Source organism: Eurypyga helias, unplaced genomic scaffold (genome assembly GCF_000690775.1).
Source record: "Eurypyga helias isolate BGI_N326 unplaced genomic scaffold, ASM69077v1 scaffold35203, whole genome shotgun sequence".
NCBI lineage: Eukaryota > Metazoa > Chordata > Aves > Eurypygiformes > Eurypygidae > Eurypyga > Eurypyga helias.
Window position 1 is genome coordinate 4304 of NW_010242417.1, and position 18849 is coordinate 23152.

The following is an 18849-nucleotide window of genomic DNA, read 5'->3' on the forward strand; positions in this document are numbered from 1 at the left end:
CACACTTCGGAGGGGGTGGAGGCCTCCTTCGTAAAAAAGAATCAAGCGGGCAGCAAAATGAAGAGGAGGAAAAACCTAAATCTAGGAAGGAAATCTTAGAAGAGATGATAGCCAAATCTAAACAAGAAAAGGTGAGTTTTTAAACTTGACCTATAAATGAGCATGATAAAGACACTGTCACAATTTCTCTCTTTGCCGAATAAAATAGTAGTGGCATAGAAGACAAAGGAGAGAGCTGTTTAGGAGAAGAGTCCAAGCTCCTTGAATAAAGTCCGTCTGCCTTTGTAGGCATTTTAGGATAGGCATTGAATATTTACCATTCTTTTGTATTCCAAATCTCCCCTTTTGTTGACTCCTAACCTGTTTTCTGTACACAACACTTGTGCCATTCAGTGTAACTCTAAACCACTGCTTCCACAAAGAATGTTTGCACCTTTAAAATGCTAAATGTTTAAAATTATTCATTTGCTAAGACAGCGTTTTGGTTTTACAGTGTAAAAGCTGTGTCATGGTCATCTGAGCATAACTACTACTTTTAATTTTGTTTTGTTGTTTTCTAGCAAGAGAGGCAGTCTCGGAGAGAAAGTGCATTAGAACTCACAGAAAAGCTTGACAATGATTGGAAGGAAATCCAAACCCTTATTGCCCGCAAAACCCCGAAGTCAGAGAAAAAGGACAAAGAAATAGAAAAACCCAAGGTAAGGCTTTGGTTAGAGTACTTTCTTTTGTTCTACTAAGTTGTGGTTTTGACTTGTAGTGGCTGAAGCATAAGGCAGAGTTCATCACTTTGTAAAATAAAATGTGGTCTGCTATTCGCAGTGAAGGAATGCTACAGTTTTGGGACAGTTGGTTAGTTGGAGGAGTATAGGGTTTTAAATCAGATAAATCATGTTAATTACCTATTACTTTTAGTTATCAAATCTGAGAGAGGTAGCAGCAGGTTGAACACCACTGTTGGCTACAACATATTTTTTGTGACAAATACATTTTCTTGAAGAACTAAAATAGTTGAGAACGTTGACTTAGTTTGAATGCCTTTGCAGTGTTCTTTGGATAAAACAACTTTGATTTGACAACAGATGTTCCCTTGTCTCTACAAAAAGGGAATGAAATACTTAACTTCTGAGTAGATATCTTATGTTCTCAAAGGTTTTTGTATCCTTCGTATTTAATACTAAGGGAAATAAACCTAAGTCTAAGTATTGTAATTGCATTGCGTTGGTTTGGGGGTGGGTTTTTTTTGGGAGATTTTGTATTATATTGCAGAACACTGAATTTCCATTTATTTCTTGGCAGTAGAACTCAGTTTTTGAAAGATCAAGCTAATAAACTGATCTTATATTAAAACTGGTCTGAAATAACAAACAGAAGATACTAGATCAAAAGTTCATATTTTGATGTATTGATTTTTGGTTTTAAGATGTTTCATAATATGCTGAATAGTATGTTGGTAATGTGGTATCGTAAAAATTTTGGCATCATAATTTTTTGAAAAGGAAGATGAGATTCCCTTGCTTTGTGTGTGTGGATCCAATTTAAGAGCTATCAGGGATGCAAAGTGTGAATTTGTAATGCTGTATAACATTGGTGTTGAATTGGAGAAAATTATCTAGTCATGTGTAAGAAGAAAAATTCCTAGATCTGAATTTGAGATCAGTATGAATCTGTATGGTTTAATGACTTAAGCAGGTATCAAGGAGACTATTTGCAGGTCTAGTGTGATCTCTGCTAGTGACTTTTCCCAAGTGTGCCCCTTAAACTCCCTGAATATTAGCATCCTTTTTTGTTTTCTTTAAGATAGACAACTATGTAACTAAGATAACAGACTTAGTGTCTGACAGTATCAAGAGAACTTTAAATTATAAATTTATTAATTCTAGCTGCTTTTTGAGAAAATAGTATATTAACAAACAATATTTTACACTTTTTCAATTAATAAGTAAACCAGTTTTTATTTAAGATACTGTTTGTAAGCTTTTCAGTTGTGAGTGACTTAAATGGGGGCGAGGAGGAGTAATTCCAGGATAATTTCTAGTCAAGTGTTATTCCGTTACTGATCTTAATGCTGAGTTGAATGTTCTTGCCGGTTTCTTTGGAAGTTGTCTTTTCCTCATACCTTGACAGTATTATTTCTTAGATGCTACTCTGGCAGAGGGGTGGCTGCAAAGCAGAATAATAAAACTTAAGATAATAAACAATTACCTAAATATTTCTTTAGCCTGATGAATATGATATGATTGTTCGAGAACTTGGATTTGAGATGAAAGCAAAACCTTCGGAAAGGATGAAGACAGAAGAAGAATTGGCAAAAGAGGAGCAGGCACGACTCCAGAAGCTGGAGGTATGCCATTTATGGTTTTAGATTGTTCTGTGGCCTGTCTTTTGGGAGTGACCACTTACATTCATTGCTTGACCTTAGATTGAAAGTGGCTTTACTAAACTGCAGTTCGTCAGAGGGTGACTTCAGGAAATCTTCTGTTTGTGTTTTGTTTGCAATCTGATATTACAACAAAAAAAAACCATGGGCTTAGTACGTGACTAGTCAGGTTTATGAAATGAGTTGGTCTTTTTTCAATAAAAATGTAATAGCACTTTGATTTGCCTTTAAATGTTTTCAATTATTCAGAGTTGAGAGGTGCTTCTAAGTCAGTGAGGGGGGAATATTGTGTTGCACAGCCATTGAACTATACCCTGGCAAGTCATGTATTGTTTTTTTCTGGTGTGCAGGAGTCTTCCAGCAGTAACATGTATATGGCTTTGCTTTGCAGAGGAATAGGATTCTCTTGAGAGATCTTGTATACTGTGTTACATGGAGCTCTGAGTCTTACAGAATGAAGAATTTGTTTCTCTCACTTCCCCCACCCCCCCACCCCCCTTTTGGCAAACTAGGGACACTTTTAGGACCACAGGGAATTCAGTACCTTTCAATTACCTCAGAGCAACTCATTAGCTAATAGCAGAACAGAAAGAAGGAATTTTTTTTCTTCTTTTCTGTTACTGTCATCTTGTTTGATGCTCAGTATCTGGTTGCCCATATGGAAATCCTTTTGTAAATGATTGTTTCAGACATTGCCCGTTGAGTCTATTTGCAACCTTAGTATATCTTAAAAATCTTAGCATATTATTATGTTTACTACAAACTTGTTACACATATGGGAAACACAGATATAAACGCTGCAGAATCGTGAAAGACTTTAAGAGCTTACGTTTTTCTAGTAATGATGCATTGTCTCATATGCAAAAGAGATAAATTTTGAAATGAGAGAACATAATGCTTCTGGTAAACCCAGCTTTAAAGCCTTCCAAATAAGCTAATCCAATTATGTATGTGCTCTTCTCAGGTTGCACTCCCCACAAAAAAATAAGGCATCATCAGCTTTTGCCCATAATTTCTCCAGTTGCTGTTTTTCCTTTTCATCAACTTGTTGAGTAATCCCAGTTAACTTTTTTTCCTTTTGATTTTCGTAGCTGTAGTATTTGAGGGAACTTCTGTTCTGGTGTAGTGACCTAATTGATCGTGTTGGCTCACATCTGTGTGTGATATTTCTTCAAAAACACAGGCAGATCGATTACGTCGAATGCGTGCAATAGATGAACAGGAGAATAAAAAGAAACCCAGCCACATGTCAGCTGATGATCTAGCTGACAGCTTTATCCTGGATAAAGATGACAGATGTTTATTGTCTTACAAGGTAAGATTTAAAGTTTCAGAATTTTCAGAGTTCTGAAAAGAAGATGGGAGAATCAGTTTGGAAGTGACCTCTGTGGAGACCTCTAGTCCAACCTCCTGCTCAAAACAGGGTCAACTATGAAATCACCAGTTTGCTCAGGGCTTTATCCAGTGTCATCTTGGAAAATCTCCAGGAATGGAGGCTGCACTTTAGGCATCCTGCTCCACTGATTATCCTTACCATGAAAAGGTTTCTCTTTATATCCTGTCTGAGCATCCCCTCTTTCAACTTAGGGCTGCTGCTTCTCATTCTCCTGCTGTGGACTGCGCTGAAGGGTGTTGCTCTACCTTCTCAGTGATCTCCCATGTAGGTACTGGTAATTATTTGGTCCAGGCAGAACACGCCCAGGTCTGTCCCTCCTCACAGGGTAGGTGCCCCAGCCCCTCAACAATCTTGGTGGCTTTCTGCTGAACTTGCTGCAGTTTACAGATGTCTTTAGTGTATTTGAAAGCCCAGAACTGGACCCTGAATTCTATGTAGTCTTACAAGTGTCGGGTAGAGGGGAATAGTTATTTTCCTTCAATCTCCTGACTATATTCCTGCTAAAAAATCTTCTATGCTGTTAGCCTGCTGGGCGGAAGAGAGTGCTTTGGCCCTTCCAGTTGTTTTTTGTTGTGTGGTTTGGGGTTTTTTTGTGTGTTTTATTTTGTTTTAATTTCTGCTGTATTTGATGTAATTTCCACGGAATTTCAGCCTGAGGATGAGTGGGTTTCTGAAAGAAAGCTTCCCCTATGAATTAGCTTTGATTAAGCTGGCAGAGCAATACAACCTTAAAGCTGATGTGGTGAGTCATCCTGACTGTGGTGCACGTGTGTGCATACTGATCCTCTCATCCTCTTACGTGTAAGTAGCAAGGGAATTGCTGTTGTCCTAGAAGAGGAGAATACAAATTGTGAATGTGAATTTAAACCAATTAATAAAATCAGGTTGGAAACAAATATTTATCCAGTATGCTATTTCAATACAAAGGAGGAGTAGGTTTTATTAACCAAGAATGCTTTTGTAAGTGATGTTGAATTTTTTTTGTATCATCTGCTAGTAGTTTTTACTTGGGTTGATTGTTTTAGTCCTCATATTCTACCTCCTGTTCTTCCAGTTTCTTACAGCCTCTTGGAAATACCCTACTATTCTTATATCTGTATGCATGTTCTCTCCTTCAAATACTTCCTTGGCTGGCCCGCTGAGAGCAGCAGGGCTCAAATCCTGTTGATGTGTATTTAATGATAGCTTTGCATGGTGATTCTGGCAAGGTGCTGTAGATTTATCAGTGTTTTAACTGGCTTATTTTCCCTACTAACAGGATGGAAAAATTAATATTGAAGAGGAGGAGGTGGAAAAAGACAAGGAGGAAGAGGAAGGAGAAGGTGGGAAGGAAAATAATGAGAATGAAGAGGAAAGTGAGGAAGAATCTGCTAATGAAGATGAGGAGGATGGTGCTACAGATAGCCATTCTGATCTTGAATCTGACCTTGAGAGTGAAGAAGAAGCTGCAGGGAATAAAGAACAGAAGAAACACAAGACCAATGAAAATGAATCACAGAATGTGGAGGAACTAGATCCAGAAATGGAAGCTGCCAAATCAGAGCTTCCCTATACATTTGCTGGTAAGCAAAGGACGGATCCAGAGATCCCTGTTGTCTTCAGGGAGTTTATAACAGTCTCTTTCTCAGCCTTGTATGATCTTACATATTCTTGTTCATCCGTGAAGTCTTTCTGCAGAGTTATCTTCTACTATTCCAAGAGTGGCCAGTAACTGCTGTTCTTAGTGATCAGCCCTAATCATGCTGTGAGCCCTGGGAACCAGATCTGTTTCATCCCAGAGCTGTTTCTGCTCTTCTGAGCAGCCTTAGAATTAAAGGGGAGAATACTGGGAAGAAAAATGAAAAGATCTGTACTCCTTTCTCAAGGCCACCAACACATCCAGTCCAAAGCACTAGTGTTTTGCATAGGGGAAGCCAGAATAGTATCCTATTACCTATACTTAAATGAGAAAATAAAGGTGTTTGGACTGACTGTTTTGTCAGAGAAGGTGCTTGGAGAGACAGGATTGCAAGGTTTAATGCCTGTGACGTAACATTGCAGTATTGTTAAATAAAGACACTCAGTTTGACTCCATTTGGGTCTGTGCCTTGGAGGAAAGAAGAGGTATGTTTCAAGTAGTACTCAAAACATTCATTAATATTATGTACATAATGCATCTAACTTGTCCTAGTATAGATTTCTTTAACAAAAGTACCTGTTGCAACATTAAGCAACCTTTCAAACAACTTCCTGAAGTGCTTGTGTTTTTCCATCAGAAGGAGATGACTTACATTAGGCAAAGCCTTTTTAAGTTTCAGTCAGGTTTTGCTCTAAGCAGAAAGCAGTCACATTAAAATAACTCAAACCCCTTGTAACCAGTTAGGATGTTTTCTAGTATGTGAACTTACACAAAAGACTAAATACATGCCAGGTTGTTGTGATCTTATTTAATTATTTTCTAATAGTGGCAAGATTCTTAGATTTCTTAATCTCCTTCATACAAAAGCTAGTTAGGTGAGAATTAAACATAGAGATAATTGTATTATGTTAATCACTGAGAAACATTTGCATTATTTTCTGCCTTACATTCATATGTGTAATGTTACATGCATGCTGATAGGTTATTAGTGTTTAACAGGTGATTACTTAAAAGTTGTATGCTGTCTTTTTTCTGTATAGTAAGATTTTAAAATTGGAAATTTGTTAGATGTTCACTTGAATTAAGTATGTTAAGTTTGGGATTTTTGTCTGATTAATTTTTGTTTTTATTTTCTAGTTCCTCAGTCCTATGAGACATTTAAGTCTTTATTGGCTGGAAGAACAATAGAACAACAGCTTACTATATTGGAGAGGATTCAAAAGTGCAATCATCCAAGCCTTGCAGTGGGAAACAAAGCAAAGTTAGAAGTATGGGGGTTTTGTTGTTTTGTTTTAAAGTTTAACTGTGAATTCCCAAGTAAGTTTTAGTAAGTACCGAGGAAGCAGTATAAAACATACTGCTGTTTATAATATAGAAGCATGTAGAATTAACATACCACTCTTCATTTTCTACCTTCTGTATCACTGTTATTTTGTGCTGTTTAAAAATATGTACAATGGGAAAAAAAAACCCAAACACACAACAACAAAACCAACCAAACAAAAACAACCCCACAACCTAATAATTTTAATGTATTATGCTTCTTGCAGAAATTGTTTGGCTTCCTTTTGGAGTATATTGGGGAGTTATCAACTCTGGATTTACCAGAGCTCCGAACGATTGACAAACTGGTTCTGTAAGTAATAAATCCGGTGGACTTTTGCTCCTTTATGTTTTAAAGAGAAAGGCTACCTAGGATAAAGCATTTAGCATGTTGTTTGTTTTGAATAGTTCTGTAGGGACTGTAGGCAACTGGTAACCCTCCAGCTCTATAGTATTGTAACTTATTTTCATGTATTGCTTGAGCTGTTAATTGTACCAAGACATTTTCAAAACTTCAGAATGTAATTTTTGATCTGCAAAATGCTTTTCATGGGTAGTGGATGAATAATACCATGTATACGCGCAGACCTCTGTATATGATGTCATTTAGACTGCTGATGAACGATTTTAAGCTTTGCAATGACTGTGTGACGTTCCCTGTGCAGTCTTAGGGTTTTTCCATGGGTTTCCGTTCTATGAATTCTCTCAATGAACTAGATGAAAATGGAATTAAGGAGTGTTCTAGGAAGCTCATACAAAGATTCCAAATGAGGAAGTTGTCAATTTGGTGTTACTGTCACTATAACTGCCTGTTAGGTATTTGAAGACGAGAGAGATATTTGTCTGAGATAATGCAGCAAAAGATGTGAGTCAATGGACAGAGGCTGCAACCAGGGAAATTCCCATTAGATGCAAGGAAAAAATCTTCACAGTAAAGATGCTGAACATTAAAATATGTTTCTCAGAGAGGTTGTGGAATCCCCACCCTTGAAGATATACAAAACTCAAGAAAGCCATGAGCAACCTGATCAGTTTTGAAGTTAGCCATGCTCTGAGCAAGGCGTTGCATCAGATGATCCTCCAAAGGTCCTTTCCATCCAAAATTAGTCTGTGATTCCTATCTTGACTTTGCAGGCTTTATGGCATGCTTTCTTCCAGTGAGTTATTCGTATGTAGTTTTCAGCATATGGTTTTTATTTCATGCTAAAGTAAGTAAGTTTTTTAAAAATCTGTTACGTGCAGCTTTTGCATTCATTGTTTTGTTGCGTTGCTCAGCAAGAGCACTGCCCTGTTTATACTGTCACATGTGCTGGGGCTTTGTAAAAAAAGTGTAAACATATTTGGATTGTTTTTGGGAGTTTATTAATATCACCACAGACATTTTGAACTGAAAATGCTCGAAAACCTCTCAAATAGATGTAGACTCCTGACTGCTTCTCCCTATAGGCAATAACCATAGGCCAGGAGCTGACCTAACTTTGGGTATGTTTTTCTTGTTGAAGTAATCATTTTGCTAACCACATTGTTGCCTCACATGTTTAACATTGCCTCAGAGTATTTAGAGTAGTGGGCTGCCTAGTATGTGCCAGCATACCTCAGTGCACTAAAATGTAGAGTTAGGAGATTCAGAAGGATATATTTTAATGATAGGAGATGATTTGGGAGTGTATTTTCAGGGTTTGAATTATTTTTTTATTTAATATTTGAAGACCACCAAATCAAATATTATCTCACAAGGCCCAATGAAAAATACATGTCTCTGTAAATGGAAAGTATTACAATAGTAACACATATACTGAGTGGCTGTTTCTAAAAATGATTTTTCAGGGAATTTTTTACTGTTATAATGTAGGTGGAATACAAGAAATCTTTCTACAGGTGCTTAAAAATCAGTTTTTAACAACATCACTGGTATAACTTGATCATGACTTATATTTCTTGTTAATAGGCCACTGTACAATCTTTGCCAGATGTTTCCTGAGGCAGCCAGTGAAAGTATTAAGTTTATTCTTCGAGATGCCGCGCACGATATGGAAGAAGTAATTGAAGTCAAAGGCCGTGCCACGTTTCCAGGTTTAGACACGGTAACAAATGCATACCACTAGAAAAACCTCTTCTTCTTTCTATTAGTATAGAAATGTCACTAAATGTGAGATGACATTTAAAGTTAATTTTATATTTCAAAGTATGTAATGAATTACTAGCATTTGTGACTTTTTAGGTTTCTCTATTTTAAATTGTCTCTGGAGATAAGTTGTAACAAAAAAAAACCCCAGAATAACCACAAAAAAATCCTAATAACCTACCTTTTCCACACATTCTGAAGAACAAGTATGACTTGTAATATCAGAAAGGGGAAAAGGTTTCAAAATTGCCACTCCAGTTTTCATAGCAGAACATTCTTTTTTTTCCTGATGAAACTTAAATGGGCAGTTCTAGGAAGAAGTGATACTGTCAGTTATGTCCTGATTTCTTTAATTGTGTTAAGTGTAAATGTTTAAAGAAGTGCTCCATAGAAGTGCACTGTCTCCTAGATTAATAAAAATAACAATGAAATATTATGAGTACAAAAATACAACATTGCTTAGTACTTTATATATCATAATTACTAAATTAATGACTCAAAGAATTGACCTTTCTTTCTTATATTAGTAACATTTCCAAAATTCCGTGGCCATGCCATATGTGAACAGACTCCTTTTTCAGTGCCTCAGTAAATGGCTGTTAGGGAATTCAAGAATAGAGCATATGGAAATTAAGTGTTTGTGTATTGTAGTAAAAAGCTTCAAAGACAAACCATAAGCCCCTAATCCAAGGGGAGCTATTTGTTTTCTGTCACCCAGCTTGATGAAGCAGTGATGCCTAATGGAGTAATCAGACTATTGAAAGAAAATAGACTGGAGGATTTGCTTAGAAGACTTGGTTCTTGCAGTTTGGAAATATTTATATTGTGTCTTTTGAAGAGTCTTTATTCAGGAAGTTTTGGATTTGGCTGGAAATGTGTTCTAGAGAGCTTTTAACTTGCGGTTTTGTGTCGTTACTGTCACCCTTATGACACCAATCACACTTCTGACTTTCATACCCTTCAGTGGACTTCTTCAGGTTTCAAGCCACCTTTTTGTGCGGAATTACATCGCTCTCCCATTCTCAAAGCACTTGTTTGAATGAACATTCCTTAGACTAGTTGTGTTAGTAGACCTTACAGTGCCTGCTGTTAATCTAACCTGAAATTTGGACTGTGGTATTTAGTAACCAAAACAGTCAGGAGAATATTGGTTTATGAGAGAAACTTCACAGAGAGAAAACAGAGCTGAAACAATAAAACTTTACTTGTGCCTAGTTTAGTATGTAAATACCCACCTAGATTACTTTCAGAATTACCTCATAACTGATGTTTAACATCCTTAGGGTGTTGACAGGAGGTCACTTGTAGCTCTCTAACAAGGTCCCTTCAGCAAAAGTGTGCCTAATGGCTGTTTAGTTCTTCTGTCTGCAACTGTTGTTTGTTGACACCTGCTAGTGCCCGAGGATCCTGGTCACTTAATTGCCTCTGGTGAAAGGGCCACACAGGACCTGTGACACACCTGCCCATTTGTTTTTCCCGTGCGACTATGGGACTGTGGTGGGCTAAAGAGGGTCAGGTTTTCTTAGGGAGTAAATGGGGTTGGGAGGCATAGTTCCTTCTTGGTTGTTTTTTCAGCTGCCTCCTTGGACTAGTACAATGTGAGACCTATAATGGGTGTTCCCTTTTCTCATGTAACTTAAACAGTCATCTCAATAAATAGGTCATGTATCATATCAGATATCTCAAAATTATGTATATTGTAATATATATAGACTACTACATGGCAGTTACACATTCATCAGTTACCCATGTGTAAAGTCAAGATCCTGGGAATAATGTCTTACTATATTTTGCCTTCCCGTCTTTATGTACTATCAGCTTATTTATTTGAAAATTACATCTCTGCTGTTTCCAACATCTGACTTCCGGCATCCAGTTGTAACACCTGCTTTTACATACATGAGTCAGCTACTTACTAAGGTAAGTCTGTGATGTTATATGGTGAGATACAACTTCATTTCCTTGTTTCTTCCTAGGACTCCAAATATGCATTAGCATTAATGCGTATGTTGGAAATGTACTGAAAAGGCAGCTTTGTGTTTGGTGTAGTCACAGATCGTATTTGAAAGAAAAAGGGAAGAGGAAAAAACCCTCGCAGAATACAGTCCAACTCGCAAAACCATATCTCATCATTTTTTCAATCTGTCACACAAGAATTCATTGTAAGGAAAATTGTGTAGGACTAATAGAACAGCCTGAATACAGTCTGAAATCATTCATTAGTGATTTCTCTCCCATTTGTTCCTACTTAAGAAAGATACTTACTTAAAAATTGGCAGTATTTGTTTTCCTTCAAAAGGTACCCAATGCAATGCGTTGCAGTGCAGTTGAGGTATGTCCGTATTTTTCTATCTAGATATCCTGTTGATATGTTTTGGAAGTCTGAGCTTGTTAGTCTATTGCTGTCAGATATCCACGTTGCTCTGAGCTTTGTCTTTCCTTGGTTCATTTCTGAAAAAGAGAAGAAAAGTAGGACTGAAATGTACGAGGTCAGATGGCAGAGCAAGCAAGCAAAAACAACGTAATTGTTTGTGGTTTAGCACCTTCTAGTGGCTGAAGCAGTTGGACAGACTTCTTAATCAATTCTGAGAGTAATTAATTAATTACTCTTTAATGAGGGCAAGGGAAAGCCAGAGGGGGTAATTTTACATATTTAAAACGTGTACAACTTACTAAATATTTCTGCTTTTTGGGAGATTCGGTATTTGTTTGTGATGCATAGACTTTTAATTATCAATATTTTGTGCGCTTTTTTCCTTTCAGTGTCGCATTACAACCTTGCAAGATGTTATTAAAGGATTATTTATATGCTGTTTGTTCCTGGAATATGTATCTCTCTCCAGAAGATTTGTACCAGAACTCATCAATTTTCTTCTTGGAGTACTCCACATATCTTTACCCAAAAACCAGGCCCAGGGTGAGTTTGTTTAGAGGAAATGAGTAATAATGTAAAATAATTAGTATTAGGGTTTATCTTTTCAATTTTAATAAAAATCTTTCATACTGAATTTATCACCTGCTAGTTTAACCATACACAACCTTGATTCTTGGGCATCTTGTTATGAACTTCATCCTCTAGTGTTGCTGGCAGGAAGGAAAGAAGTGAAGTTATTAAAGGAAATGAAGTCATGTTGCCCACAGTGCAGTATTTTTGCACTATTGTTGTTCTAAATAGACCGTGTGATTGGACTGTGCTCTGCAATTCAGTCCCTAACTGATTCCCGATGAGTACCCTGTGTCTTCTCAGTGAGGCAGCAGCTAATGCTGCAAGTAGCCGTATCAGCAAGGTAAATGAGAGAGGTATATCACAATGTTGTTGTTTTTTCCTTTTTATTTGTTTAACTTGGATTTGTTGTAGCGTTACAGGGGGCAGCTATCCCCACAACCAGAATTATTCAGTGCTGTAACATAACTCTGTAAACTTAGGAACTTGCACAGACAACAGGGAGAATAAAACTGTCTTATGCTAGCAAATGTTTTTTGTTTGCCAGCCTTCCTTTCTTTGACTTTTTCTTTCCGATTCACTTCTAGCTTTAAAGTTATTCTAGATCTGGGGCTTTATTGTTAAGTTTAGTGACAATAATTCACTTATGAGGAGTTTTGTCAGAGCATAGTAAGTAATTCACGTGTTACTGTCTCTGCCTGGGTCACTTTGAGAGTCACTTAGCATGTGTGAAAAGACTCTGCAGGCAGGATGTTCTCAAGTGAAAAATTCGGTCATTGGTTGGCAGACTCACAAGACATCTGGGATTTAATGAACTACAGGCTACATATTAATGTTCATTACTCTTGATAAGACACCTGAAGAGTCTGTTCTTTGGGTAGTCATCAGTCAGGTGAGGAAGGCTCACCTTCTGTTGTGGCAGTATTCCAGTACATCTTCAGTAGTAGAGTCTTGCAGCTCCTTTCTTTTTTTCCTTTTAGGATTTTTATGCATTTCCAGGCTGTTGTGTTTTTTTTTTTCTTTTGAATTGTTGAGCTCCTAAAGATCCCTTTCTCAACAAGCTTAGTACTGCAGTTTCACCTTTGTTATCTTGTATGGCTGTGCCCTACAGCCTGTCTCCCAGCTGTTTCTCACAGCTTAGCAGTTTCCTCTGAAGTGTGAGCCGAGGTTACACAGCTGGGCTGCATCAGAGCAAAGCCCAGGCTCCTCAGAACACGGACAGCTGAACTCTTAGAAGGAGTTGGGAAGAGGTTATGGAGTGGGTGGGTTACACAGCACTTCAAGTATTTTCTCCTTTGTGTAATCTCTTAGGAATGTTTGATTTATAAAGGTTTTGGTACGGTTAAAACATAGGATTTGGCAAAATCCGATAAGAAACTATTTTCAAATATTTAGTGGTAATTGATGGTCACATTTTAACCTTTTCATTTTTACATTTCCTTTGCACTAGTTAAATCTGCATGGTGTTGATTTTGGTTAGCGGTGTGGAAACGCTCAATAAAAGACAGGTTAGAGGCCCATTCTGTTTGAGAATGATTCAGTCAATAGTGATATTTTGAAGCTGTCACAGTATCCAGTCATGGTTTTAAATATTCGTGTTGGAAGTATTGCTGATAAATGTGATGGGGAGGTGGACAGAACTTCATTCCTCCAATCCCTGCCTTTAGATTTTGTGAATTGGGCAGCGTGGCTAGAACTCTTACCCATGGTTGTATCCATGCTCCAGTGTTTTCCATTATTTTAGAAGAATGTGATACTGATATTTTTAAGTATTTTTTAAGGCAGCATGATTAAAAACATAAAGAGAGTTCTTGGTTTTTCTTCTTTCAGAAAGAATGCTTAAAATTGATCGTTTTTAATGAGTATTGTTTTTCTTTTTTAGGCTATACTGTAGTGCATCCATTTACACCAGTGGGGAAAAACTTAGAACTGCTTTTGGTGTGTGATAAGAAGGATCTGGAAAGTTGGCAGAAGCAACATCTGCCACTGAGTACTGTGACTAGGTTAAAGGAAACCAGCGGAACAGAAATTAATCATATCAGGTACGTAGGGAATGTGACTGAAGAAATCCCAAACAGACCATCTTTTGGGTAATCTCGGTGGCAGTGCTTTTTAGGAGTAAAAATAGGAATAGTGAGTTGTTCTGCTTTATTTTTATGGTACTGTGTAGCATAATGAAATTGCTAATCTCTTACCAGAACATTATACAGAGCACTTGGGAGTGCTCAGCCCTTCCATTTCTTTTCATATGGCTGTGAGCTGATGAGGATGATGTAGAGGAAGAGGTGCTCACTACTTTGAACTGTCATGCTCTTCAGAAGCAAATAACTGTTTTTACATACAAACGCTGCGTTGGAAAGTTTCACGTAAGAAATAAAACACTGAAATTAGGCAAAACCACAATGAAACGTGTTTGTTTAACCATGTTCAGCTTCATTCTTCATGCTGAGCATGTGTTAACTGTGTAACTTCAGGGATGAGTAAGCGTTTTGTTACGAAGTTCAAAAAGAAACCCAAAACCGAAATAACTAGTTCTGTTTTAAAAAAAGTTTTAGAACTTCAGAACCAGTACCAGAACACTTCTCGAACCAATATAAAATCTCTTCCTACTCCACAGAAGTGGCAAAGACTTCAGTGCTGGCTTGTGCTCTGTGCACTGACATAAAGATTGGTTACTAATGGATTTCTTGGGTACTTGCTTACATTAGGAGAGTGAAATTTTTAGTCTGCATTAACAACAGAAACAGCCTTGTAACTGGTTGTTAGGCAATCTTAATAATAAACACTGCTAATGCTCCCAAATTTTAATTAATTTGATTCATTTTATTTTAAAATCCACTAGTTTTTGCAAGTGAGATTGTTATATTCTTTTGTGCATTAACAGGTTATCATGTCTAGCTCTGTGTTTTGACCTTATTAAAAAATGTGCAGCTCTGTATGAGTCTTTACCATCGTTCCATGAAATAATGCATCCTGTCAGAATACTTCTTACACAGCATGTGCCAGTGAGTGAATATCCTGAACAAATGCAGGTATGTGTTCCTCAAGAATTAAATAATTGATATGATAGATGTTTTATTAATGCATTCTGTGATCTTCGTCTGTGCTTAAACAAACAAAAAACCAAGTGTAGTGGGATTTTATTCTTTTTTCCCCAAGGATCAGGCTTTTTCTGTTGTGCTCTTCAAAAATCATAATGATGTTTCTGTGGAAAAAAACAAAGAGCGGAGAACATTTAGACAAGATGTTTTTTCTGCTGTGTATCTTATGCCCCCTCACTGAAGAGAACAGCACGTCGCTTGTGAGGATGTGATGTCGCATTAGTGACTGATTTATAAGGATAGTAGTCCCGTCATCCAGTTGCTCTTGTACTTGTGTAATGAATCTGTAAGACCTTGGTACAACCAAATACGCATACCAAGTTGATGAGGTAGTATTCATAACTAACATAAACATGCCTGGTCACCTACCTTAAAACAGGGCGGTTGTTTTTCTGGCAGTGAGGTTCAGCTTTTTAATCTGTTTCTTCTGGATGCAGCAAAATTGTCCTTTCCTCAGAGAGGTATAAATATTCTTAGTGAACAAGATTTTGTAATGTAAGTGATGCAGAATGGCCTCTATTTTTTGCTGTCAAAATAAACAAAATGAACAATCATTCCTAACATGACCCTGAAAGGCAGAGTCTCAGTTAAACTGCCTTTAGTCTTGCTTCTTCCTCTGTTAGGTCAAACTACCTGCAGACCTTTCTTATTTCCTACGATACCATCTTAATAGACTCCCAAAAGTTTTTAAAAATGATCCAACCTGGAAGTCTAACAGCATTTCAGTGTTAGCAATGTGCTAATGAATAGGAGTGGTTTTACCCAGAAACTAAGAGCATATGGGAAGAACATTACTCTTCTTCCATTTACAGTAGTTTGTGAATTACAGTGTCTTTGATATGCTTTTAAAATTGTAATTTGATTTGCATTTTCAGGAACGGTATCACAGTGCTCTGAAGGAGCTAGAGAACAAAGTAAAACACTATACCCCACTGATATGTGAGAAAAAGAAGCCAGTGCCATTGAAACAGTATACACCTAAAATTGTGAAAGTGTAAGTAAAATAACTCTTGATGCAAAGGAAAAATGTATTTAAGCATTAAGATTTTCAGCATGCTGGAAGGATTTGGAAAACAGGACATAAAACAGATTTTTCTGCTAAATTCTGTGCACCAGTCACAATGGACCAGCTACTTGGGAGGTAGTGAGGGAAAGAAAAAGGAAGAAGGCATTCTCAGGAATAGAGCAAAGATGATCTTGGGGGAAAAGTACCACTGGAAATCAACTCTTGCCCATATAATCAATTTTAAATTAATAAATTTCAAGCCAAAGAGAGCTGGTTGTAACTACCTAGTCAGGTGCTATACCAAATGCTCTGGCAAACAGTCAAGTCTGAAGAACAACAGTGAGTTCATCTGTATATGAACTGTGTGAAGCTAAGGATGGATGCTGAAAGTACCAGGGGATACTGTGCTGTGTGAAAGATAAGGCAGGCTATTCCTGTACTCTGCATAACAAATCATAACAATCAGTCAAATTAAGCATTCCTTTAAGCAAGCCGACTTGCCCCATTTCACTCTACCAAGCACCTTTCTACTTTCCAACAGTAGCAATGACAAAAACCATGGGGTTTTTCTTCTCATTTTTTATAGTGCTTGCAATGACCATGTGTGGTTTTGTGTTCTGTTTTGGAATTGAATTTTAATAACAGTTGTTTGGGTTTGTAGGTAATAGAACACTGTTCTGATTTAGAAATTCTGCCTTATATTGGCTGCTGACTTACTTAGCCATGTTGGCAATCTACAGGGGCATTAATTGTATTATTCTAGTAATTAAGAGGACGGGTTTCCTTTGCCATACACACTTATCCCCAAGTAATTGATCAGACTTTTTTTGTAGAATTCATCTGCAGAGAAAGTCTGCAAAAGCTTAAAATGTGTTGGGAGCTGCCATCCTTCTCCATTCTTTCATTCTTCCACTCCAGCTTTGTCAGCCTGTTCAAAATGCAGGTTACATATGGGGGATTGAATTGTAATTTCTCTGGAACATGTCAGCTTGTGCTTGCACGATGATGACACGCAGTTAGAATATCTGGGGAGTGTTTTTCCAGTATGTTCAGTGGGTGGCTCCTTATTTTGCAAGTTAATCACACAATATGCAGGAATAAAATACTGAGTTAATATTCACACAAAAACACACTCCTTATAACCATGAACAGGTTGGTTTTGTTAAGGTGTTCTGTGCTCACACATGGATTCTCATTTTAGTCTAGAGTTTGGAAGAAAGCAGGGAGGCAGCAAGAAGGAGCAAGAAAGAAGGCAATTGATTCAGAAGCATAAACGTGAACTTAAAGGAGCTATTCGTGAGATTCGGAAAGATAACCAGTTTCTGGCCAGAATGCAACTTTCAGAAATCATGGACAGGTAATGTAGCCTTTGTTTCCGCACAGGCAGGGGCATGGTCGTACTGCGTGTTCACTTCTTTGCTGTGTGCCGAGACTGACAATAATGATCAACCATACTAAACTTAAATTTTAAAAAATTGGATGATGTGGGGGAAAACAAACATTTTCAATAGAGGTCATTTGAAGTGTTTTCAGCTTTGCAGTTTCATTTTTCTCGTTCAAGAATATGCAGAATGTTTTTATTTAAAATGTGTGTTGGTGAAATTTAAGAGGTGGGGAGCTTTTTATGAACTAATAACTGTTGTCTAAATACACTCCTTTATTTTCCCTAATATCATCTTTCTGAAACACTGTATATGTTGATTGTTTTACAGAGATTCAGCCAGAAAAAGAAAAGTCAAAGAGCTTCTTGGTAGTCTTGCTACACAGGAAGGTGAATGGAAAGCAATGAAAAGGAAAAAAGGAAAGAATTAATTGGGACTACCTACAGCAGGAAACTTTGTTTTCACTGTCCCAATCCTGTGGCTTTTAAACAGATTTCCATTGCATTCTTTGGATGCATTCTGTTTGAGGAGACATCGTCATCAGATCTGTCTGAGAAAGTGAGCCTGCTTACTGGAAAAATCCACAGGTTTTCATAAGGAAAATAAAAACAACACTTTCATATGTGGTATAGTTCTGTTTATTTTAATAGTAGAGAATATTTGTATGAATAATCAGAATTCTTAGGTGTGCGACACAGGTTTTAGTCTAACTCAAACGATACACACAAAAATTGTACAATGGAAACCTTTTGCTATCTTTTAATGCTCCCTCTCTACTCTGCTCTTGTGAGACCTCACCTGCAGTGCTGCGTCCAGCTGTGGAGCCCTCAACATCAGAAGGGTATAGACTGGTTGGAGTGAGTCCAGAGGAGGCCACGAAGATGCTCAGAGGGCTGGAGCACCTCTGCTATGGGGACAGGCTGAGAGAGCTGGAGTTCAGCCTGGAGAAGAGAAGGCTCGGGGGAGCCCTTACTGCAGCCTTCCAGTACCTGAAGGGGGCTACAGGGAAGCTGGGGGGGACTTTTTACAGGGGCCTGTAGTGACAGGACAAGGGGTAATGGGTTTAAATTGAAAGCAGAGAGGGTCAGATTAGATATCAGGAAGAAGTTCTTTACGGAGAGTGTGGTGATGCACTGGAACAGGTTGCCCAGAGAAGCTGTGGATGTTCCATCCCTGGCTGTTGGAACTAGATGATCTTTAAGGTCCCTTCCAACCCAAGCCATCCTGAGATTCTATGATTCTAATTACTGCCCAGCATGAGTTTGGAAAAAATCTGCTCTTCAAATAGAGACAATGAATACTTCTATCACTACTTGATAAGTTCAGTGACAGTTGTTATGCATTGAAAAAAAATGTAGCATTTTCTTGAAAAACTCTCACAAAACTTAAATCCTCTTTCACAATAATGTTCCAAATTCATTCTGAAGAACAAACTGTACAGAATATTCTATCAAGAATGAACTAATGGCCGTGGTTCTTTACAAAAACAGACAAACTAAATCCCAAAACCTCTTCTGCTTTCAAACACTGTTCTTAGATCTAATCTCATGTGTTTTGGCCAATAGGTAACTCAGACA

The 18849-nt window shown here is 37.6% G+C and overlaps 1 protein-coding gene across 1 annotated transcript in view; it reads left to right on the plus strand.

Moving 5' to 3' along the window:
• NOP14 (NOP14 nucleolar protein) overlaps nucleotides 1-17834 on the plus strand; it is a 21847-nt gene extending 4013 nt beyond the window's left edge. Inside the window, exons 4-18 of the mRNA XM_010149080.1 lie at nucleotides 1-131; nucleotides 561-698; nucleotides 2219-2341; nucleotides 3561-3692; nucleotides 5032-5335; nucleotides 6529-6659; nucleotides 6942-7027; nucleotides 8663-8798; nucleotides 10658-10759; nucleotides 11603-11756; nucleotides 13666-13825; nucleotides 14668-14815; nucleotides 15760-15878; nucleotides 17092-17247; nucleotides 17603-17834. The exon at nucleotides 1-131 is cut by the window's left edge and continues 10 nt beyond it. Of these exons, the coding sequence (XP_010147382.1) occupies nucleotides 1-131; nucleotides 561-698; nucleotides 2219-2341; nucleotides 3561-3692; nucleotides 5032-5335; nucleotides 6529-6659; nucleotides 6942-7027; nucleotides 8663-8798; nucleotides 10658-10759; nucleotides 11603-11756; nucleotides 13666-13825; nucleotides 14668-14815; nucleotides 15760-15878; nucleotides 17092-17247; nucleotides 17603-17702 (2120 nt within the window). The 3' untranslated portion in view covers nucleotides 17703-17834. The remainder of the gene's footprint in view (nucleotides 132-560; nucleotides 699-2218; nucleotides 2342-3560; nucleotides 3693-5031; nucleotides 5336-6528; nucleotides 6660-6941; nucleotides 7028-8662; nucleotides 8799-10657; nucleotides 10760-11602; nucleotides 11757-13665; nucleotides 13826-14667; nucleotides 14816-15759; nucleotides 15879-17091; nucleotides 17248-17602) is intronic.
• The last annotated feature ends 1015 nt before the right edge of the window (nucleotides 17835-18849 follow it).